Genomic DNA, 25,074 nt, shown 5'->3' on the forward strand with positions numbered 1-25,074 from the left:
CTCTCATCAGAAGAGATGCAGGGTTGGTCGAACTGTTTCATATTTCCTCCTCTCAACAGCAGACACAGGCCGGTTGTGCTGTCTCCTACTCACCCAGAACCAGCGGGATAGGACGTTAGAGTCGACCCCCACCGGACACGATTTGGTAGCCGAGGTCTGTGACGTCAGCTGGACGTGAAGTTTTCCCTTCACCATAGGCTTTGCACACAAACTGGCCAAAGTTCATGCCTGGATAGCCAAGCCTGAAGGGCAACAAATGATTACATTTTGCCCTTATTAGATTCAGCGCCTCATTTTATAACTGAAAACGTCCGTTATTAGGCCTCTATGAAGGTACAAAGTACTCGAAATCGAAGTTCAAGAAGATGCTGTCCGAGCACAATCTGGTAACATCACGTGACTTCTTTTCAACAGATTATATATAATTTAAGGATATATTTACACGATTTCTGCCTTAAACATCATAAATAGTACACTTTTAATATTTATTACTTCTGTTTAAGTCATAACATTGTAAAACGCAAAGTTTATCATTTTAGTCACGTGACCAAGGGTATAGCAGGGGGTTGGGACAAACACTCAAAGGATTTCAAGTTTTGTAATTAAGTTATATAAGTTTTATATTGAAATTGAAAGACTGTATTTTTTGCTTATAAAATAAAAATTTTCGTTTGTAGAATATTTTCCTTAAAGGTAGTGTGCCACCTTTGAAAGATTTCCCATTTTATTTTTCCTAGGATAAGAAGCTTCTGTTTTTACCTAATATCGCAAAAAAATCAAAAATGGGCCTGGAATAGTGCCTTTTTCGCCTAAAAGTTTATCGGTTTTTCGATATGTATAACAACTGTAGTGGGCTGACCTGCAAACAGGCGTCGGCAACAATCGCGAATGCGGCGCACATGTGACAATAAGCAAAGGTCATTATAGAGTTACGACGTACGGGAATGAGTTATCAGCTGTCTAATCGTAGACAACTGTGTTGTCACAACACAATGTCGAGCCTTAAACTGTAAGCCTGTATTGGTAGTGTTTCTTTTATTTGGCTGTCGAACATTATTTATGGTTTGAAATATGATTTTATGTAAAATAATTGATATGAAAAAGCCGTCTCTTAAGTTATGACCCCATTTCACCACACGCAAGTGGCAGAAATGACAATGATCAGCTGACGCATTTTCTTGGCCGAAGTCAGAGCGCGCGGCCCGACGCACCACCACCGCACCACAAAGTATGAGCAGAAGCCGCGCCCAAAGCCAGGGCCCTGGTAACGTGAGGTAGCCGAGTCGGGGCAGCGTGCGCTGACCCAAGCCGGGGCCGCAGCTTTGGGCGCGGTCTACCGCATCCCCGCGGGCAGCCCCGGGCTATCACATGACACCGGGAGGACGCGCGGCCCCGGCTTGGGTCAGCGCACGCTGCCCCGACTCGGCTACCTCACGTTACCGGGGCCCTGGCTTTGGGCGCGGTCTACCGCACCACCTAACAGGCGTGTTCGAAACCGCAGGAGATGATGATGAACGGGTTTATCGAAACTTGATTGGATGAGCATATCGGTAATAGCGATTTCAGTATGTGCATTTATTGTTCATAGTGGTGTGAAATGTGGTTGGGGTACGACCGACAACCCGTCGGGGCGAATTTCGCACTGGGGTACTCAAAATTTGAAGAATTTAAGACGTTTCCATGAGTTTTGAAGGTATAGATAAGTTCTAAAAATCCGGTTCTCCTTAGCTGGGCCATTAACTCCATACGGTCCAGGAAAGCTGGCACCCTACCTTTAAAGGCGAAATTCTCCATATAAGAAATGTCCGTGACGTCACCAGGGCTTTACTCAAAACACCCGACCTACCTGTTTCTTTTAGGTATCTTGGTTAGAGTCGCGTCCGTTAGAGCCGTCCCCGCTAACAAGAGGAGACGCCTGGACGGTAGAGCCACCTTCCCGTTCGAAGAGTGCCGGACGGACCTCGGTCGCGTGTCGCACGCCATCCGACCTTACTGGGAAGTCGCCGCGATGGGCCGCCTCCCATATGTGTGTAGAGGATGTGCGGCTCGGTGGCGTTAGGTAGGTATAGATGCTGACCGGTATTGTCCGGTATGTGCACGGTAACGCGCTGTGTACGGTGCGATTTGGTACGTATGTACGGTACGGTGCAGCGCTGAACGTGGTGCAATCCTGGACGACACGGTATGGCTCGGTATACGTAAACCGTGGGTATATGTAACAAAACCGTAGGTATATGTATGTACGTTTCGATGTGTAACGCCAGCTGCCCTCTGCAAGACCGTTAGACTTTCGGGCCCAATACACTCCGCTGGGCTAGGAGAGTCTAAAAATGGACTTGGGCTCACTGGCTGTTTGAAGTGTGAAGCTGTGAGATATAAGATACGTTACATTTCCTGATTTTCTGTGGACGCCACGAAAACTTGGACACGGACACAGGGAACTGAGCAGATCGGCGATTAGCTGATTAGTAAATGATCACGGCTGACGCAGTCTCGGTAGGAGTTAAGGTGATGTCAGAATTTGCATGGTCTGCTGGCTTCAGTGCCAGTTTTAGAGAGCTTCAGAAGCGTAACGAAGAGTAATGAATGCGTGTGTGAAAGGATTTCTTTTCACTTCTTGGCTAATGCTCGTCCATTATCGCAAGTTTTCGTATCAACATTACAGGCGCTGCATTGCATTGTGGCTTTGTTCATGTTGCCTGTTGAACAATCAAGTCTTTCTGATGTGGAAGGGAGTCAAATGGTCACTCTATCTCAGATGATCCATACATGCACCCACGTTTGGCTGACTCGGCTGGGGCGGACCGGGTGACCCAATGGGCGGTGCGATTATCCGTCCGACCTCGCCGGTGGTGTTGATTGTTTGTTTACAGCGGCGCTCCCTCTCACCGGCCTTTAATGCCCGGCCTCCCGTGCCGATGTGCACTGTGCAGGGCTGTGCACTGTGCAGTGTGCACTGTGTAGTCCGGAACGGATGAGAAGATAGGCCGTGCAGCTGAGCAGCGGAGATGGATGGGAGGACGGGGCGTGCAGTTGAGCACCGGGAATGGAAAAGGTGACTGCGTGTGCACTGTGCAAAGCTAATGCAGGGCTGAATGCCACCGACAGACACAGTCCTTGGTGAGTGCTGTGGACGGCTGCCACCAATCGAAAGTGCCAGTCGCTGATGACTGCTCGGTCATGTGAGGGCTACGACGGGCCTGCTGTCGCCGTGCCCTGGCGCCTATTTTGCTGGTTGACAGCCACACTCGGCCTGCGATCCATGCTGGGCTCTCTGGTCGCGTGTTGTGGACTTACTGCACCGGTCCATCAGCATCGCCCTCATCACAGGTCGGCTGTGCCGCTCCTTCGACGGATCTATACCAGCCAGGTGTCGTGGCGCTACAGCGCCGTCCAACCAGTCCTTAGCGACCGACGTCCGTTTTTATGGCAGCCCAGCGGCTCATTCCGTTTCCTGTTTCTTGTCCTGGTAAAAAGCCGGGGCTCCCGTCGTAAGGTCTGCGCTCTGTCCATGCTGGAAGTTGTGAGATACGAAGGTGGTTGATGGATGCCCACTATTCATCAACAAGGCTGAACGGTTCAGGACTGACTCCTTCATCACACTTGCTCCTTCTTTATTGACTGGCTAAATCTCCTTATGGGCATCATTTCTTCTCATTTACCACATATCACTTATCTTTGCCTGTCAATTAGCCAACTTCTGTCTTTCCCCTCTCCTCCGCTATACCTCTCTCTCTCTCTCTCTCTCTCTCTCTCTCTCTCTCTCTCTCTCTCTCTCTCTCTCTCTCTCTCTCTCTCTCTCTCTCTCTCTCTCTCTCTCTCTCTCGCTCTCTCGCTCTCTCGCTCTCTCTCGCTCTCTCTCTCGCTCTCTCTCTCTCGCTCTCTCGCTCTCTCGCTCTCTCTCTCTCTCTCTCTCGCTCTCTCGCTCTCTCTCTCTCTCTCTCTCTCTCTCTCTCTCCCTCCCTCCCTCCCTCCCTCCCTCTTCTCTTGTTTCTCTCCCTCCCTCTTCCTCTCCCGCATCTAACCTCCCCTTCCTCCTCCACACCGTCGCCGGTAGTCGTCAGGTGACTCCGATCCGACACCAGCAGACCGGTCCGGCCGGTCCGGTCCGTCCCCATCCCTTACCACCGGTGACGGGCCGGTTATGTAATTCTGCCGGCGGCGCCGAGACCTCCCTTCCAGTCGGTCCGTCTGCTGACTGACGTTCAACCACTGCACCTGGCGACGGGCGGGCGCCTACTCGGCCACAGGATTACCCAAACGAGTGGCCCGCCCTGGTGTACCCTCGGGCACACAACGCAAATGTTGGCCCACCACGGCCAGCGCACGCCGGCGGTCTTGGCTAGTAACTAGTAGCGCTGGTGTTTGCTGAGTTTATTTCTTTTTTTACGGGCTTTTATTATTTGAAAATATATTTCCTTCTTTTCTTGTGAATCGCTGATATCAATTTGTGTCTCTAGTGTCAACTAAGCCTTTTCACGCTTCATGTTCGTATCTTTTCATCATCAATCACTTTGCCAATCAAATCAGCTCCCTGGTTCCCGTCATGTTGTTCCAGCGAGGACTCGTCAGTCGCCATGCCATGCACGGAAGACTAGTTATCAATAATTGGCGCCGCCAATGTCGATTGATTTGTCTCGTTTGACGACATATCAACGTCAAAATGCACTTATCATTGGTCCCTGCCAGAGCCTCGTCACTCAGTCTTACCTTTGTTTGATGTCACCGGTAGTTGACATGCAGAGGTCCCTTGGTATTCCCCTAATTAATTGAGTCTTATGAAGAGTTTCTTCTGAATCTCGCTGCCTCCGGACTGGCTTGACAGCGGCTGATTTGCCAGTTATTGTGCCTGATTTACTGTGTTGCCAGCCGATCAAAAGCTGAACAAGGTAGGGAATTAAAACCAGCTGACCAAACCGAGATGGCTCTGGAACGATGCTTCCAAATTATCGCGGTAGGTGTGTGCCAAATTGGTTACAGTTTTACCTCACCGCTTGCATGCTTTTTGCTGAATGAGTGAAACTTGGAAATCGTGCTTTTGTCAATGATTCATAAGTATACATGAAAATAGACTATTTCCGGTGCAAGATCCGTTTTCCGGTTTGCCCCAGGGAATCTGTCTTATTGTTATCAACACTAACATTCGTTAAATTATTTCAAGGTCACCTGATACTAACCACGAAATGGCCTTTCCCGCGATCATTTATGCCAACATGTTGATTGTCTTTCTTTGCCAGCAATAACATGGAGCTGATGTCACGAGAACGCTGTTGCAGTGCTTATAATACAGCGCTGTGTTTACTGTCGAAACAATGGTATAAGGCAGGGGTGCGGAGCCGGAGCCGGAGCTGGAGCCGGAGCCGCCGGAGCCGGCATATTTTGCCGGGAGCCGGAGCCGGAGCCGGAGCCGTGAAACAATATAGCCCGGAGCCGGAGCCGGAACCGGAGCCGTCAAAAAAGGGGGCGACTCCGGCTCCTTTTTGAAGAGGAAAACAATTATTGACCTTAGTTCGGTTTGACGGTACAAGACAGTAAAACATGTGGTATTCAAAATTGCCTTGTTATGCACATACAGAAGCAACGTGCACCAATCGAATCGCCTTTTTTCTTCCACCCGTATTTAATTAATCGCATAGGATATGTACTGACTACTGAGTAGGAGCCGGAGCCGCGGAGCCGGAGCCGCCGGAGCCGGACCATTTTACTCGGAGCCGGAGCTGGAGCCGGAGCCGCCATGAGATTTCACCCGGAGCCGGAGCCGGAGCCGGAGCCGATTTTTTCTCCGGAGCCGGAGCCGGAGTCGGAGCCGTCTGAAATTTTCACGGCTCCGCATCCCTGGTATAAGGTATTGAAAAACAAATAGATGAAGTGATCCAGTGATGGTTTCATGTTTCAGCCAATCTAAATTATGCGATGCAATGCATATATCAATAGCGCTCTTGGCGCAAAAAGAACCAGTTTCCCAGCCCTGAAACAGCGCTTGTTTTGCTCGCGTTCCCCGGGCTGTGTCTGAAGGTGACCCTGACTTCACTTCGGGGACCGGCGACGCAGGAGAGGCTTTGTGTTTATTCTGCACTGCATCTAATCGAACATTCATTCTTCGGCTCGACAGGGGAGCCGGTGTTCGCTCAATGTTTATTCGAAGGCCCGAGCTGCGGCGTGTGGGGCAACTTGGGCACCTTTATAATGTGCTGTATTTGATATATGCTCGCACCTAACATACCGCTTGAGTACTGTCAGCTATGCAAAACAATCCGGTCGACTGAATCCACTGGTGATATAGAGGATTATTCATGGCTCCGAGTGGAAGATAGATAGTCTCTTTCACTCTTGATGTTTATAAAAGGTGGCTTCTGAGTGTTCAGTGCATTTGACTTCGCCCTTTCACATGTTTTCGTGCCGCTGATATCGAATGTTTGGTCACCATAACGATGAAACACATGCTCACAATGGTGGTCATACAGCTTTCCAAGCAGTGTTTGAGCCTCAACTGGATAGTCAGTCTTGGCAAAAGGGGCTTCCTTGCCTTACCAATGGTGTTGTGATCAATTCACATGGGAGCTTATCATGCAGTGCAGTGTGCACTGTGCATTCAGTCATTCTTTAGTTTGCCATTCTGTTCAGCCATCTGGTACTGACCATTGTATTCAGTCAAGTCGTTTCTATTGATAGTTACTCGGCTACCCTTTTCATTCCTCTCATCCACCCTTCCCCAGCCTTTGCCTCACCTTTGACCGTGACCCTGACCGGACGCCGATCACCGAGCCGCACCGCGTGCGTTCGTTGTCGCCATCGAGCGTGCGCGTCCTGCCGTCGGCCCGGGCCGGGCCCAGTGCCTGGACGCGCGTCGGTGCAGTGGCACGCTCCAGCGAGCGAGTTGGTCCAGTGTGCCCGCCTTACATACATTGGGAGCGACCGAGCGGCACCGAGCCAGGTCGGGCGGGGTCGGCGAGGTGCTGGAAAAACGGACTGTGTGGTTGGAGAGAGGGAGTGGACGGGGAGGGGTGAGTGCAGACTGCAGGGCTGATCTGTGGTGACCGGGGCGGGGCGTGCAGACTGAAGAGGAGCAGTGCCGTGGTGCAGCAGTCAGTAGTCAACAGGGGTCGTCACAGTCACGCTCCGACTCCAGACGGCTGAATTCGTGATTATTGGTGACGCTCGGCCCTGAGTTCTCTGGTGCTGGACTGGTGCCGATCGGAGGCGTGGTGCAGGTTCTGGTGTAGTGCGGTGCTGTTTACTGGCGTGCAGCGGTGCCTGCTGTCGCAGTGCGGTGTCTTCTGCTGCCGTGCAGTAGCAGACAGAGTTATTACCCGGGGCGGACGCGGCGCGAGCCGGACGACACGCCACTGCAGCAGACGACCGGCCAACTCCAGGTGATAAATAGCAAACCTGTCCCGTGACCACGACTACTTTTGGTGCTCGCTGAGGACGTACCACAACCGACACTTATCTATGCATGAATAAAACCCATTTTCCCCTTAGCCAGCCAAAAGATACCATCATCCGTGCGCTTCCCTCGAACCGATGAGTCCGGACACTTTCCGTGCATGTCCGTCAGTCGCAGCTGTGTTTTCCTTTTCCTTGCCGGGGCTGTGGCGACTTGGCCGTCCGTGGCAGACGCCAGTTGCGGTGGAGCGATGCGACGGTGCGCTCCGTTGCCAGTCAGTGCAGTGAGGAGTGTGTTTACCAGTGGCTGTGTGGCTCGTCAGTTGAGGTGATTTGTGTGGATCGTGCAGTCTATAGAGTGTGCACAGTGCAATGTTCGTGGAGATCGCACTAGATGACGGTGAGATTGGGGAGAGTGGTGGACAGCCCTGGAGAGAGTATGGGGGTTAGAGTGTCTCTTTAGTCCATCTTGCTTGCATTCCCAAGTAGCATGCTTGGAGTGATTGACCATTTATTGTACTCGTACTGAGCTTCAAGTGGCCTATCATGCAGGACTTTTTGCTTACATAACAATAGACGGTACGTCATGATTTCGCCGTTCATGGTAATCGCATGTCGTGAACAAGGCATTCGGCCCGCGAATACTTCTGGCCCGGTGAACCACACTGGAGTTGAGTTGCTAGCGGCCTCACATATGCCTACCTGCGAAGTTATTGCTCCTTTATGTGTCTAACTGGGTCAACCTGCCAGCCTAATCGTAATAAGGCTTCTACCTTTAAAAGACCACTAGTCGCTTGTGTCCGTTCCCCTAGCGCTAAGTAAGTGGAGAGGTGCCAGAGGCTGCTTTGTCCCCGTGGTTGAGCGTGATTCTGAGTAGTCCTATGACGCGTAGCACGATCACTCGGAAAGTTTTATTGTTCAGACTTAAGACCAGCCACAACTCGCACCTGAACTTTTGTCGCCACGCTGACAACTTTAGTTGTTCCCTTGGATCTCAACTTCATAGATATGTATAGCTCTAAACCTGCCGTGCTGCTGGAGGGACGAGAGCGGCCCAGTCCAATTCCGCCTGAATTGTTGAACCCATATTCCGTTCATTATGAATTTTATCGTCCGAATCGTCGTATAATTTGACATTCGTTGCGTGTGTGCTATTTATGAAAATATGTTGGGGGGGGGGGACTGGCTGGGTCCAGAGCTATGCCCATATAATGCGTCTGCTCACTGCTCAGCTTCTCCTGCCCACGTGCTCTTAAGAATGTCGCTATCTGAAAATAAGAGAGAGAGAGAGAGAGAGAGAGAGATCCCTTTATTGGCAGACTCTAGGTCCATAAACGAGTCATCCACTCAGCTAGGGCACCAAGGCCCAATGTAACACAATCTCAACTTCCATGCAAGCTCTTGGACCATGCTTTCCTTATCAAGGAAGTGTAGGCCAAGTCACTAAAGAATAGTGACAACACAATCCTGTTGGAAGATCGTGCAAGACGTGACACAAAGTTCCACACTGATCTACGATACAGCGCATCAAAGCCAGGTAAACACTCTTGAACAAACATATTAGACGCACTGCAAAACCTATCGTAGCCAAGGAACATCCTGGCAGCATTATTAAAACACACTTTGAATTTCGTTAGAACAGATGCATGAAAGGAGTGCCAAAGGTGCATACAACTGACATTTGAACAGTAGGTAGTATACAGATACTTCTTAACAGAGTATGAACACATCGCAAATTTACGACTCAAAGAATTCGCTCGACAGCACAAATTACGATATTGTTGATGAATTTCCATGTCATCAGCCCTGGTGCTTTTGTTAGTAAGCTGAAATCCAAGATACTTATACGATTCAACAAACTTCAATTCACTACCACCAAGAGTCACAGACGGTACGTACAGATCGCGGAAATTTCTAGGAAGAATTGTCATACACACAGTCTTTTTCGTATTGAATTTAATATCATGACCGTCTGCATACGTAACACAAAGATCCAGCATTTTCTGTAGTCCATACGACGAAGGAGAAAGAAGGACCATATCGTCTGCATAATAAAATAACTTATGTGCATTGCATACTAGGTGCTGCAACTGCACTGTCAAGCTTACGATGAATTATTTTTGTTTACATTTATGTTTCGCATACATTCGATGGTTGTGACAAACGACAGCAGTATCAGATGAACTTGCCTTCTGGTACATGCCGAGTTGAAGTAGAGCATTATTTGACCACCTGCTGCCGTCCACGGTTCAGCAATTTTTATGCAAATATTGAAGTCGTCGTTAGTGGCTTGCCTGAGTGACCCAGTTCGGTGTTATGGCCACGGACGGAAGCCGCAGGCCAACCTTTCCCATTCCCAGGGCCGGACGTGACTGAGATTGAGGCTGAGTCTGCTGAGCGGGGAATTCTTCACGGGATGGACTGGGACTGAGACTGCGCGGACTGAGGTCCTTTTCCGCATAACTGGCTGTTTCCTCAGGCTATTTGTCCTTAGGACCGGCTGTATTTTTTCCCAACAAGGATCGCCTGTATCTGGGATGCCCTAGGGCTGTGTCTGGGTTGCGACTGAAGGCTGACTGTGCTCTCAGCACTGGCTATGTCTGGGCACCGAGGGTCCGCAGTGTTCGAGGTGGGCCGAGGGTCCGTATTATCAGGGTCAGTCGCTCCCCGGGCGGAACTGAGGCCCCATAGTTGTGGTCGCTGACCAGTCGGGCGACCAGCTGACCGGGCGCCGTGACCGATCTGCTCCCTCACCACTCCGGAGTCTGTTCCCAGCTCCCGCCCAGGGTATATGGAGCACGGTTCAACCCACCCTCAGCGGCCGCCGTCGGGGAGCAGCGCGGGGCTTCGGCGTGGGGTGGCTTACACCCTCCAAATACCCCCCAGAACAGTGTTGGTGAAACAGGAGTCTTCCGGAATCGATGATAAGCCAGAAACTGGTGTGTCTACTCTGTAAATACGTCTGCAACTCCACAGTGATCGAAGATATTCAATGTTTCATAACTATGCGTGTCCTCGCGCTACCTATTTCTTGTTCGTTGCAATATGTCTGCCTTTCTGTCGCGATCGGAACTGCAAGTAACTGTTCCCAACCATCACATGCGTTGTAGCTTTTACGATAAAAGTCTCAGATGCCTTGATATACCATACGATAATCATCACCAAATGGTCCAATGTCTCTCCTCTTCGCCATATGGGAGACGCTGGATCACCGATACTGAAACCCGTGGTCTAAATAATGCGGGATGTGGACGGTCATCAGTGGCGCTAACTCCGGCCTGTGATCTAAATCGCTCTTTATCGGGATGTAGGTCGGGCCGATCACAGGGCTCTGTGGTCTGGATCGGTTCTGGGCGGAATGTGTGTCTGTTCCGCGCGGGTGGTCGGCGGGATCTCTCCGCGCTCCGCTCCATTGCGGGATCAGCGCACCGCGTGCTCTGATCGCGCGCCGCTCGGATAGATCCCCGGCACGGCATCTCCTGTTTACCGTTAGGTAGCGGTGGTCGGATAGACGGAAGATGAATTACCTACGGGAGAAATGTGTGCAGATGACTGGAATGCTTACACGGAGTTGCCCATAGGCTACTCGTGTGGCGAGCGCACAGTGCGGCGAACTGGCCTTTTACAAACATGCTCCGTAAGTTTGAAGTTATCATGGCGTTTACTTGATAGCATGATTCGTCCATATCATCATCATCATAACCAAGTTTATTAAACAAAAAATACGGGCTGAAATTGTACAAAATATAAGACAGGCGCAAAAGCAAAAGCTTAACTCAAAGCGCCAACATATCTCTATATGTTGAATTAGTCCGTAGATTATCGATGCCAGATATTTGACCCAATTCCATATTCTGCCTGGGCTCACGTTGGCCACATGTTCGCGTGGCGTAACACAAAACCGACTGGGCTGACATGGAAGCTCATCCACTATGTTACATTTTGGCGGCACGTCTAAACATAGCTCGGCTTCAGATAGTTTTATGACTCACTTCCGATAAAGGTTAGTCGTTAGTCAGGAACCAATGAATGATGCATGAACAAAGCCTAGGTACTTAATTCAAATGTGCAAAACAAGACATATTCTCCATATAAGATCCCCATGCGTCGCTGAAAAGATATGGCTTCTCTCCCCTCCCTTATCTTATAAAGCAAGGCTTTCATAACCTGGGCTTTCATAGATGTCTCGTTTCTAATCTATAAAATAAGACCTGCATTAAATCCTTCTTGCAGTCTCTCTCAGCGTTACCATGGCACGGTCTTTATTTCTGTGATGGCACGGCTATGGTAGTCTCTTCTTACCCCCAGTGTTCCCGCTCATGTAAGATAGCTGCCGTCAGACATGTGCATGGATCCGAGTGATGGATCTATGATCTCAGTGGATCTCGAAGCAAAATACAAGTTAGGATCTATGATCCCACCGGATCCGGCGTGAAAAATACAGCTTGGATCTATGATCTCATATGATCTGACGATAAATTAAGAACATGGATCTATGATCTGAGTGGATCCCACCATGCACCACATCTGAAACCATGTTTTAAAGGGTTTTTATGCCAGTAAGTGACACAAACCTATTGATTATGACGTGCGATCACATAAAATCACTAAAACAGAACGCTTGTGAGTTGAAACAAGTGTTTTTTCTTATATATGTGTTGACAAAAAATAAGTGAGGATCTATGATCTCACTGGATCTCAAGCAAAAAATGAGACTCGGATCTGTGATCCCTACGGATCTCTCGATAAATTACAGAGCTGGATCTATGATCCCGTCGGATCCGAGATCAGGATCCGTGGGATCAGATCCCAGATCCATTTTCTCGGATCCATGCACATGTCTGGCTGCCGTGCACAGCGCACATTGCGAGTGGCGGGTACCATCGACGATGGGTCGGTTCCCCAGCTCATTCTCACGAAGCGCCCTGTAGTGGGTGTGGACACGTGAGCCTGTTTCGGATCTCAGGTCTGTATTAGAGAGTCGGCTCGTCTGGAATTAGCACGTCTGAGATGGGATTTAGTCAGGCCTAGGTTGATTGGAGTCGACTGAGAGCCAGTCAGTCAGCTGAGACCGAGTTGGCTGAAGTGGATCGGAAAGGACCAAAGTCGCAGGGACAGGGCTGATTGCATGACGCTCTGACGGAGTCGGGCTGAGGCCAATGACAGGTGGAGTGCGTACAGGCTGGGCTAGCCGAATTGTAGTCGGTTGATGGCGAGAGTCTCGGTCTCTCGGATACCGTGCTTTAGACTCAGCGACAGTCGCCGTCACACCGTGCATTTGTACAGAGATCCGGGCGCGGATGGGACTGTCGGGGACGGGACGCGACAGAGCCACAGTGGTAAATGGGTCGGGAACCAATACATCGTGCTGGCAGTGGTGCTGGAAGTGGTGGCTTCCCCGGGGAAATAGCTGAAAATGACACTGATTATGTCTGGGGATCATGTTAAGAGAGGCAGCCTGCAGGCGTACGATAGAGATGGATGCGTCATGGGAAACCTCTAACTAGTTTACTGGCGCCGAGGTAGACGGAACCAATCCAACCGCACGTGAGAATGGGACGCGGGAGGCTTCGCTGCCTCACCGGCCGCCTTTATTGTCTCGGCCTTGCGACTGGCATGCATGAACAATGAATGCCTGCCACTGAACTCTAATGCCTGCTGAGATCGGTTGGCCGCTGCACTGAATATGTCCACATGACCAATCGTTTGTGATGACCGTCCAGACCCGCCGGTAAGTCGTGACTCGGCCCTGTCTGCTCCCGTGGCCAATCGCGTGCCGGTCGGCTCGTGTTAAGTCGGCCGCAGATGGTTCAGCTCTTGTGTGACATTCGCTCTCTTCTCCATCATTTCTCTGATGTCTGTTCTGGCGCTGGTGAATGGTGAATGGTGACTGGTGACTGGTGACTGGACTCTAGCAGTCACCAAGCACAGCTTGCTGTCCCCCTCCCCACTGTCACCGTTGTTTAGGACTTCCGACGACGTCTGGACGCGACATTCGATCCGCCCATGTCTGAGTCTTATAAGCAGCTGCAGAGCCACGTCACCGAAAACCGACCCGTCTCCATTTCTAAAGCCGCCACCGCCTCCACCCCTCCCCTCCTGTACTCTCCTTGCCCATCTCCCCTCCCCCCCCCGTCGTGGCCAGGAAGTCACCCCTCCTCCATGACACAGCGTAGGAGAGAATCCTACTTACCTCCTATCTCAACCCCTCACGGTTATCTCAACCCCTCACAGTTTACGCTTTTCCTCGGCCCTCCCCGTTGCGTACCTACCATTCACCAGCCCCCATGCTGTGATGAGCCTCCCCCACTCCGCTGGGGGGGGGGGGGGGGGGGGAGGATGGGGCGGTGCCGGCCCTTCGTGCCGTGAGCAGGTGGGTGTGGTCCGCCGCACCATTCCGCCATTGCCTGACACACCAGAGCCGACTCCAATCTCGCTAACTGAGGTCGGGTCGACGGCCGACGGACGGTGTCACCAGCCGGTCGACCCGGCAGGGTAGCGCGGTGACGCTATTGAGTGAGGTACCGGCGCGTTCCTGGTAAAGTGTGAGAGTATTTATAGGTAGGTCAGCCGCAACATCTCTAGCATTTTGTATCCATGTGGGGACGTTATTAGAGTTGTGTGCGAAGTGGATTGAGTCTTGGCCCAGTTGAATAGTATACTTTGGAGTTAACTGAGAAATGAATCATCCGCCTCGTCGTCATTAAAAAACTACCGGAAATTTGGACGTTTACCGGTGAAATGCCTACCGAGCTATTTCCTCCTGTAACATTGCGACATCTTGCTGCTTCCTTAATTTTCCTGAAAATCCCTTTTCCTAATACCCGCTGAGCTGGCCAGTATAACTAATGGAAGAAGATCAAGCAATTAGCTGTCAGCCTAAATGGTCGCCGCTATGTCTGTACTCGAGTCCTATTTTTGTGCTCGAGGCCCTCAGCCCAAATTTTCTGCCTGTTTTTCCCCTATCCCTGTATTTATTTATGTGTGCCCTGCCTCTGTTTCCTGTCGTGTGTTGTTCCTCCCTGCACTGGCGGTCGCAGCCGCTAGCAAAAGGGGGGGCCAAAGTCATACTCGCGGGACATAACATTTATCCGTCATCGGGAGGGGGGGGGGGGGTGATCGGCTATTTTTTTACGTCCACGAGGTGCCGCGCAGTTGGCATTACTTATGCTTCATCCATCTGATTCTTGCGTGAAATCTTTAAGCTCAATTTAAGACAAAATCACCAGTTCCATTTCCCGTCCCACGGTGCTTCCACCGGTCGGCCTAATGCACCATGACGACGGATCGGTGTAGCATAGGTATACTGGAAGGTCAGGCACGCGGATTCATGACCTTACCACTATAAAACAATTCGGAAAAGTACAGATACCTCTTGCTTTGAACAAGCATGTGAAACCCAGAGAGCATTTTCAGACTATGACATTTACCCATATAGGTAACATACCTACATAGTTGTGTGGCGGCGGGAGAGAGTAGGTACACCGACCTCTGGAGACCCCCCACAGGTTCCGAGCTTTCAAAATTGGCATCTGAGGGCCGCGCGCGACTCCTGCGGGGCTTCGCAACGGCTCTATTGGGGGCTGGGGCTTACTCAACCTGCCTAGTCTTACTGCTAAAAAGACTGGCCCTGAGCCATAAGGACTTCATCAGTCTCTGCCAGCCCCAGGACCCATACCGGCTCATGGGGTCCCGACGTCGAAATATGAGGGAATCTGCGCGGGACCATCAGGACGTAAAGTAATCTCGATCAGGACCAACGTAAGGCTGTGCCGGAGATTGCGTGAGCCCTCTGATCTTCAGAAACCCACCCATATATGTTTTCACGTAGAGGCCAGTTTAGGGCCCTCAGAGACCAGTACTGTGCCTGCAAACTATAAAGGCCAGTAGTTTGAGACAATCAGTGACCGAGTTGGGCTCTCAGAGGCTAATGTGGGTCATTACAGGCCAACATGGGCCCTCAGAGGTCAGCGTGGGGCCCTAAAAGACCGACATGAGCCGTCGTTGGACCCTAGAGGCCAGCAGAGGGCCCTCAAAGGCCAAGATGGGCCCTCCTCAGAGGCCAATGCAGGCCCTTAGAGGCCGGCATCGGGTCTTCAGCAGCCAGTGCGGGGCCCTCATTGGCACCTAAAGGTTCGTCTTGGGACACCACAGACAGAAATAAGGCCACCAGAGACCGGTGTGAGACCCTCACACGCCGGTTGGGACCCCTGAGGCCGGTTAGGGGCCCTCATAGGCCAGATGTGGGGTCTCAGAGGTTGATGTAGGCTCTTAGCAGTCAACGTGGGCGCTTGACTGCCACTGAAGTTCCCTCAGAGGTCAGTGTAGGGCGCTCAAAGACCGATGTGGGAGCTATTTTAATAGCTGGGCGTGGGTTTTTTAGCCTCGTGACGATCGAATAATTGCCAGGGCCCCATACACCTATATGGGGGCCCATTGGTTGTTTGAGGGGGCAAATGATATGATGGCCCCCTTTATTGACCTGGGGGGGGGCATGGCCCTGATGCCCCCCCCCCCGCGACCGCCATTGTGTACACATTACACACATGCCTCTGAGATTACATACTAGCTCATGCAAACTCTATGCAGGCCCCGGAGTTCCCACGCTAATCCTTAAGAAACCAAGCCAGCATACGGCGTCACCACCGGGCTTCTGAGGTGCACAGCACCAACCCATGAGGTCTTAATTTCGTGTCTTAGAGCCAATCTCCTTTAGCCAGGGCCCACCCACCACTGCCGAAGAGGGTCTCATGCCAGCCATTGCTGGGCCTACGAGAGCCTCAAGTAAACCCACGCTGATATTCCATATAAGATCCGGCCATACTCGTGAACCGGTGCCAGCGACGCTGACCGCCAAATTGACAGAATGCGAAACTGAGCCCACTCATGAGTAAAATTTACGTCCTTTGATGGCGCAAGAAAGAAAATGAAACATACGAAAAGCTTTTCTAGGACTTTTGTTCGATCTGAAAGGTGGGGCCAAAAGATAGTATGGCCCCACCTTTCAGCACCAAAGGGGGGGCCATGGCCCCCGTGGCCCCCCCCCCCTGGGACCGCCAGTGCCTCCCTGTGTGTCACATACGATCACTGCTGATTGCTGATCCTATTGTTCTTTCTGTCGCCACCATTGACCACCTCTGTGTGTTTGTACAGTGACTGTCGGTATCTGTATGTCAGTACCTCAGTCGCCAGGTCACTAACGACATCTCTGTCTCTGTCTGTTTCAGACGCCCGAGAGCAGGAGAGGCTGGAGCGGCACGCGGCGCTGCGCGAGGCCTGCTCGGCAGGGGACGTGGCCCGCCTGCGGCAGCTCCTCCGACAGCTGGGCCGCGATGCCGCCGCCGTGGTCAACATGACACCAGACGGCTGCAGCACGCTGCTCTACAAGTAGGTGACGGGGCTGGTCGGAGAGGACGGGCTAGTCTCGTCAAACATGCTGTTTAACTCGAGTTTGGTAAATCTGGGGACCAATGGCTGGTCTGTGGAGGAGACGAATTGTGTTGTGTGCAGGGATGCGGAGCCGTGGAAATTTCAGACGGCTCCGGCTCCGGCTCCGGCTCCGGAGAAAAATCGGCTCCGGCTCCGGCTCCGGGTGAAATGTCATGGCGGCTCTGGCTCCGGCTCCGGCTCCGAGTAAAATGATCCGGCTCCGGCGGCTCCGGCTCCGGCTTCTACCCAGTACATCCCCTATGCGATCAATTAAATACGGGTGGAAGAAAAAAGGCGATGGGATTGGTATACGTTGCTTCTGTATTTGTATAACAAGGCTATTTTGAATACCACATTGTTTTATGCCTTGTATAGTCGACTACAGAATGATGTTCCACTCCTCAGAAGCTAGCAGTTGACCGGGGCGCTAAGTTGTGCCGTTTATCACGCAATTAAGCGTGTCGATTGTGAGCAATGGGACAAAGCTATAATTTGTGAACTCAGCCCGTGTGATGCGGCACAGCCTACCACTCCAGGCAAATAATTGCCTGTGAAAAGTGGAACATCATTCTGTAGTTGACTATACTGTCAAACCGAACTAGGTAAATAATTGTTTCCTGTTCTACTGTTATCTATGTTTCCTTTTAAGAAAAGGAGCCGGAGTCGCCCCCTTTTTTGACGGCTCCGGCTCCGGCTCCGGCTCCGGGCTATATTGTTTCACGGCTCCGGCTCCGGCTCCGGGCAAAATATGCCGGCTCCGGCGGCTCCGGCTCCGGCTCCGGCTCCGCATCCCTGGTTGTGTGTCATTGAGATTCCTAATTTTGGTCTGCAGTCGGCACAGACCTCGTCTTTAGATAGCAGGGCTCTTCAGTGTCCAAATAGCTCGGAATAGCTCGGAAATATTTTGAACGAATGGATTGCTTTGTGTCAGTATATCAGTTTTGTCAGTATGAATTAAAACACGGTTTGTTTTGCGTTTGATATTTTACCGAGTGCATTTGTCCTACCTTCCCCTGCCGTGGTCACAGTTCCCCTGCCGCTGCCCATCCTCCCCCTGCCTCCCTCGTCTGACCGCCGCCGTGACCCGCCGCCAGGGCGTCCAGCGAGGGTCTCCGTCCGGTGGTCAAGCTGCTGGTGGAGCACGGCGCGGAGGGCCGGATACACCCGGTCACGCGCTACTCGCCGCTCTACATCGCCGCCTATAACGGAAAGAAGGATGTGGTCGAGCTACTGCTCAAGGTAAAGCCGAGTCGTGGATAAGGGGTGTGTGTGTGTCACTCGCTGGATGTTAGTTCGGTGATATACAATCAGCAGCGTATCCTTAGTTCATAGTGTTCCTTTGGATGGATTTTGTTGACATGGAATTATTAAAATGTCATTGCTGTTGTTTGCATAATTTCGCTATGTAAAGCCCCTCGGAATGACAAAAATGATGAATAACAACGTGCCGCAAGCGCCGTCGGGGACACAGATTCGTTATCTCCTGTGCAGTAGGCGTTTATATAAACCCCAGTCGTGAAGTGAAGACACCAGTGACCAAACTGGTTCCATGCTTTGCGATAGATGCGAGTTGAAGCACGGAAATATATAGCTGGCTCCTGGCTGCTGCGTTGCCTGCTGCATAATGCATGCTCCTTTTATGTAACGAACGGATTGCGAAGGCTGATGTGCATTTGGCATTACCGTATGCCATCATTCTTAAAGCGTTTTAAATTTGACTAGTTTTGCTTTGACTTTGACATGCGCTGGTTAATATTCCATCTTATGGTAGTAAAATGTCTCTTGTTGAGTTTAAAATGGCATGACGAGATGTTTATAGCTGTTGCTGCTGACGTGATCGAAATTGAAAGCGGTGTTCAACTGATCACTGATCGTACGATTGAAGCTATCTTTGAACAATGTTATAAACACATCTCTCTTAACATGCGTCACGTTTTTCGGATGAGTGCTATCCGCGGACCCATACTTTTATTGGCCAATGATGCGATATCGAGCCTCAAAGGGAGCGATACGGTGCTGTCGGCAGTCTTTGTACGCCGCTCGGGATTGTGTTCGCCGTGGAGAGTTTTTGTGTTCCCACGAGTGCTTTTGAAGTAGTTTTACCCACATCACAACCAAACGCGACATTTCATATGCTCCTGTAGTCTCCAGTGTAGACGCCCTCTTAACATGCTGGGAACTTTAATCATCTGCCGCCCTCACGATACCGCAGCAATACCGTGCGGTGTGTGCGACTTTCAGTCAACTTCCTGTCTAGATTCCCGTCCCATTCCGTCGCTGATAAGGTACAATGTCAATAGTCGGACCGTTTCCTTTCCAATGTTGACAGTATGCCGGTCTGTGCTGGTTAGAACTAGAGTGCGCGCTTACAACTCCGACATTGCTGTGGAAAACAACGTGCTTTATGTTTGCATGTGGCGCATCAGACGGTTATCGCAACCACGCCACGAGGTGAAAGCGGCACTTGCTAATCAGCATTGCAGGCCAATGTTGTTTTTGGTGTGGTCACTGTGTCGATTGATGCAGTCCGTATACGCTGCCTGGAGACAGTTGTAAGGATGTACAGTATCTGGTGCAGGTATGTACCAGTCTCCCTCCGTAACCCTGTGACCCCTCTGTCCCCCCAGACGTACCCGTCGCTGGTGCAGGTCCTCACAGTGGAGCGGTGGTCGCCGGTACACGCCTGCTGTATCACCGGCCGGGTGGCCGTGCTCGAGCTGCTGTTCCGGTACCCGTACCCGCCCGAGGTACTGCAGCGGTACCGGGACCACACCGGACAGTACGAGTACTACATGCCGTTCGACGTCAACGCCAGGTGAGATTAGAGGGGGTGATGTCGGTGGCAGAGGGGGTGGGAGGGGAAGGTGAGGGTCCGCACTCCGCAGGTCGGTGGGGTTTGGACCTGCTAGTCGGGAGCCAGGCTTGGAGTCGAGACACGAATCTGGTGGTCGGAGTTTTTGTTATGGGCTTGGCTTTAAGTGCATATTTACGGCATGAATAACAGACTTGTTTTGTTGAAAGAGGTGTGCGGTCACTGCCGTGCATTGTTGAGCAGGTATTGGATTTTATGAGACTTGTCTGTAGATGGATGAACTTTGCTTGCATTCGAGTTATAAGTTTATGTTTAATATATATTTATCATGTACGTGGAGTGCAGGATAAATAAGGGTATCAGTTTACTGGTTATGTAAGCGTATGTCATTCAGGCTATATCCAGTCCATCGGATTTTGCTCCAAAGCGGTCTTGGTGTTTCGCTTTGTGGCCTTATCTGCATCAGAGCTACTTAGATGTGCAATGTGTCTGGGTCTGTACCGCCTGACTCCCCTTGTATTTCATATGATCGTTCACGTATGCTTATCCTCACGGGAATGTGATGCTGTGTTGCATAACATCAGATGGAGTATTGGTCTGATCTGCAGCCGATGACGCGGGGCGAGGCTCTAGCGTCCAAAGATGGGTATTTGTCCTCAGGCTGACGGCTTTCAGATGCTGCATAAATGCATAAGGTTTTTTTTTAAGTCTACATGGATCAGTGTACTGGTTATGTAAGCGTGTCATTCAGGATATATCCAAGGTCGTGTATTATATCTGCACCCGTAAACGGCCAATTCTTATCATCGGAGCTGGAATAGAATTTGCTCGCAATGTGGATAATCTTACTAGTGGAAGGTGTACCTTCTTCTTGACCATGACCAGTCCATCGAATCCCCAATGGCACTGTTGAAGACCTGTGTAGACATATGCTATCTGCAGGGGAAATTCGCACACTGTGGCGAGTACTATACCCCGCACTGACCCCTGTGTCTCGGCGGCGGGCGGTCGGACCCAACGCTGACCGTCCTGCGCTGTTCCAGTGACATGGAGGGCCAGACGGCGCTCTACCAGGCCTGCTGTGTGGGCAGCGTGCGACTGGTGGAGGCGCTCATCAAGTTCAGGGTCAAGGCGTACAAAATCAAGGTCAGTGACCTCTGGGAGGCGTGACACCAGTTGAAGGATTAGACTCAGGGGCATACAGACTATGTATATGGTTTGATTGATATTTCATCTTGTAGCTATTTTGATCTAAATCTATTATAGTCGATTCATGCTACCAGGGTAGTGGGTCTGAAGTAGAGATGTCGATCGGATACCGACTTTTTGGTATACCGATACCAAACCGATACCAACTTGGTATTTGGTATTTCAATCCTAATGTGTTTGGTATTTTGTTGGTATCATGAACCCCCACTAATGTATAAGAGGCTAAGAAATCGGTAAAAAGTTGGTATTTCCTTCATGTTTCCAAGTTGGATTGGTTTCGTCATTGGTTTCGATTGGTTGGATTGGCTTTAAGGTCAGCTGCCTGTATCTTATCTATTTTATCGCTGTTCTTCGATCTATGCCAAACGTATCTACCTCACCTCAGAACCGATAGCTTTGTCATTAATCTGGATCGATAAGGCCTTTATGGTTTGGCAAATACACTTGACGCACTTCAATCGTCCTTGACTACATTAATGAGTCAGAATCTTATCATAATTTCTAGTCTTCGTATCGGCTAACTTCTAGTCTGAAAAAATATAATGCATGAACTTCCAAGGTCCATACCCCAGCACACACTACTCGTGGGTCCGTATTCCTGAATGCTATGCATATATTTTGTGCCCCTTCCATGGTCCATGCCCAGTTCACACTAGACGCGGGTCAGTACTCCTCTACGCTATACATACATAGAATACATGCAGCCTGCTCTGCGTTAGCCGTGCAAGTGTGCTGGCCACCACCCGGTCCGTGCGTGTTGTTTTTCGGAGTCCGGCCCGACTGTGCCGTCTGTTCATTGTCGATCGATGGGTCGTCACTACGTGCCGCCGTGGTGTGGGGGCGTGGTCCGGCCGCAGCTCAGGTCCGATTAGACTGACTAGGGGGACTGGGGAGGGGGTTCAACGAGCCACTGTATGGTACTATGACTGATCCATCTTTAGAGCCAAAATTCTTAAGATATGCAGGGCCCGATGAGCAACACGTCCGTGTGAAACGAACGCTATCTCGGTCTTGTCATGGTGGTGTGCTAGGCTGAGTACTTGACCCCAGGCTTATGATGACATCACGCGTTTTCTCACCTCTGAGCGACTCAGCCAACACTTCACCTGATCATTGACCACTGGGCGTGACGCCTGATACTACCCTTGGCCCCTGGCCACTGACCCTAAATCACTCCTAATGAACATTAACCCTTAAACCCTGACCCATGAACCTTGAACCCTAATTCAAAACCTCTAATCCCTGATCACTGGCGCCTGACATTGACCCTGATCCCGACGTGGCTGACCCCTGACCGGCCCTCTCTGACCCACAGGACGGCAGTCCGGCCGGGGCGGCCGCCGAGGACGCTGCCGACCAGCCAGCCTCACCGGCCGCCGACTCGCAGGTCAAGAGACGCATCTCGGACGGAATCCAGGCGCTCATGTCACGTCTGAACCTGGGCAGAGACGCGCCCGGCGCCGCCAAAACGGACGACACCATCGCGCCGCTGCACCTGGACATGTACTGTAACAATAACGCAGGTGAGACGTGTAACGGCGTCATAACGCATCGATTGTCAGCGCACTGCGCTGTGGTGGCGAATGCTGACTGAGTCCGGGGGCGTATAGTGGAGTGGAGGCGGGCGGGAGCCGAGTTTGCCGAGATTGCCTCAGGCTTAGCGTTCAGAGGTTACACGTTCTCTGTGGGGTATTAGCTCTGTGCCCCCAACTGGGCACGGTCTAAAGGTCACCGGTGATGACGCCGGTCTGGTGCGGTGGCTAGGTGTGTTTTGGGCGGTGGTACTGGTGAAACCTGGCCGGTATCGCCGAGCTGTTTGTAACCATATGAACAAACTGACCACTTCGGGGAAACGGGAATCAAAGCACTATCGGTGTCTCAATGTCGGGATTTTTTGCGCGATGACTGTCTCGGTCGGACCCACTTGTTATCCACTCGTACCGTCCTGTTTTCCCATCGAAGTCGAGTGGCCGAATTTCCGAGTACCTGCCTGCCTGTTGTCACACACACGTTTCCTGCCAGGTGACCTGTTATCTGTTACTCTTCTAGCCTGTCTAGTGCCGTATATTTTCCCGTCCTCTCATGTCTCGGTCGTGACCTCACCGTATATTCCCTTTATTACCGATCCCACGGACATGCTTGTCGGGCCGGTGTTGTCGGGTACCCCGAACCACATTCTTCCCCTTCTGTGTCTTCCCACTCTCTCTCTCTCTCTCTCTCTCTCTCTCTCTCTCTCTCTCTCTCTCTCTCTCTCTCTCTCTCTCTCTCTCTCTCTCTCTCTCTCTCTCTCTCTCTCTCTCTCTCTCTCTCTCTCTCTCTCTCCCCCTCTCCCTCTCCCTCTCCCTCTCCCTCTCCCTCTCCCTCTCCCTCTCCCTCTCCCTCTCCCTCTCTCTGGTCTCATATCCCTCTCTCCCTCTCTCCCTTCCAATCCTCCCTCCCTCTTCCTTGACCTCTCTCCCTCCCCGCCTCCCCTCTAACCGCCCCTCTCCCCCTCTCCCCTACAGAGACGGCTCTTCACGTGGCGGTCCGGTCCCGTCAGCACACCATCGTGGGCTTGCTGCTGGCCGCCGGCGCCAACCCCAACCTCAACATGTACCTGAGCACGGAGCTGAGCGGTGACCAGGAGAGCATGGACCAGTCCATGGTGTTCACTGGTGAGAGATAAATAAAGGGATCGCGCATGAGAGAGTTGTACACCCACTTTTATATCCCCGTATGGTACAAACGTTGCTACGCAATGAGAGAAAGTGGTCCCATGAATGACGTTCATATAAGTAAGCAATCTGGTTTTCTTCAGGTGTTTGATGTTAACTGTTAGCGTTTGTGATATGTGCATACTCCTCTTACTACGTAGATATAGTAAGTACATTCGAAGGCTACACGTTATTTTATCATATTATATTTTACACGTTATTTTTATGTATTACGAATTATAGCCTGCAAATGTAGATTTTGCCGCTGGACGATTCATCAGAGTTCACATTATTCGATCTTTTCCAGCTCTGCAATTGTAGGCCCCTCGCTTCTTTTGATTGAGATTTTTCGGACATGCTGCTGGCCCATCCTTAAATGACCTGATCTGACCTGCCTCTCGTTCCAGGCTCCACGGCGCTGGTGGAGGCGTGCCGTAACCGCGACCTGCAGATGATTGACCTGCTGCTGCGGCACAACGCGCGCGACGACCAATGCAAGGCGCTGTACGTGGCCTGCCGCTCGGGGGACGAGGCGGTCGTGTCGCGCCTTCTGGCGCTGCGGGCGCACGCCGACCCCGACCACAAGGTATGGGGCTGGAGAGGTGTGGTTTCACTGGCAGTGGAGAGGGCTCCGTGGCTCGTATTGGCTGTCGAGTGGCCTGAATGTAGGCATAGCTCATCAGCTCTTCGGCTAGCTGCAAACGTACTTGACGAAACAAGACCAATGTCGTTTTGCAAACTTATGCGTTTTGTAAACGTATTCATTAGCTACCTGCTTCAAAAGCAAACATGGGTTTGGGGATCTGGATTACCTGAGCCATGAATATGGCCACTGAGAAGATCTATGGGATTTTAACCCTTGTTTTGTTACCATGTCCCGCTGACCAGTGTCGTTCCGATATAACACACTCCTCCCGCCCATCAGGTGCACCCGCGTCCGGGCGGCGCCGGTCCCACCTGCTACGTCCCGGTCATGGTCAACTGGCACGGCCAGCGCTGTCTGAAGAACCTGCGCGCCTCCTGGCTAACGGACGCCGCCCAGCGCGTCAACCCCAAGCTGAAGCTGGTCCGACAGCCGGCCGTGGCGCTCTCGTGCATCACACGGCTCGACGTCAGGTAGGCGGGGCTCGCACAGGGACGGATGGGGAGGGTGGAGGGATGTTGACATCAAATAAAAGGGGAAGAACGTTCATCGAAAATGTTCTGGTTGTGAGAGAAATCACGCAAGATCACCCAGCCGGTCAGGCGGAGTCCATACCCCTTGGTACGATCTTACCGTCACCGGCCTTCCATCTGTCTTTCCGCAGTAACAACGCTCTCTCGGAGCTGCCGGAGGCGGTGTTCAAGCTGTGGTCTCTGCGCACACTGTCTGCCGCTCAGAACAAGATCGAACACCTGCGACTGCCGGGGGAGGCCGACCCGCGGCAGACGCTGCCCGTGCTGGAGGAGCTCTACCTGCAGGTGGGGGTACTGACTGACTGACCTCTTACATAGCGGGGCGTGCTGGGGATGTGGGCTCAGGAATACAGTGTCCATGGTCGTCAA

At 51.6% G+C, this 25,074-nt stretch overlaps 1 protein-coding gene across 1 annotated transcript in view; it reads left to right on the forward strand.

Annotated features, from left to right (window-relative positions):
* LOC122387188 (leucine-rich repeat serine/threonine-protein kinase 1-like) overlaps positions 1–25,074 on the forward strand; it is a 105,321-nt gene that overhangs the window by 8,914 nt on the left and 71,333 nt on the right. Inside the window, exons 2-10 of the mRNA XM_043377118.1 lie at positions 16,614–16,773; positions 17,910–18,054; positions 19,443–19,630; positions 20,671–20,773; positions 22,152–22,359; positions 23,341–23,490; positions 23,937–24,115; positions 24,455–24,645; positions 24,837–24,990. Of these exons, the coding sequence (XP_043233053.1) occupies positions 16,614–16,773; positions 17,910–18,054; positions 19,443–19,630; positions 20,671–20,773; positions 22,152–22,359; positions 23,341–23,490; positions 23,937–24,115; positions 24,455–24,645; positions 24,837–24,990 (1,478 nt within the window). The remainder of the gene's footprint in view (positions 1–16,613; positions 16,774–17,909; positions 18,055–19,442; positions 19,631–20,670; positions 20,774–22,151; positions 22,360–23,340; positions 23,491–23,936; positions 24,116–24,454; positions 24,646–24,836; positions 24,991–25,074) is intronic.

This window comes from Amphibalanus amphitrite, unplaced genomic scaffold (assembly GCF_019059575.1).
Source record: "Amphibalanus amphitrite isolate SeventyFive unplaced genomic scaffold, NRLGWU_Aamphi_draft 000276F_arrow, whole genome shotgun sequence".
Lineage (NCBI taxonomy): Eukaryota > Metazoa > Arthropoda > Thecostraca > Balanomorpha > Balanidae > Amphibalanus > Amphibalanus amphitrite.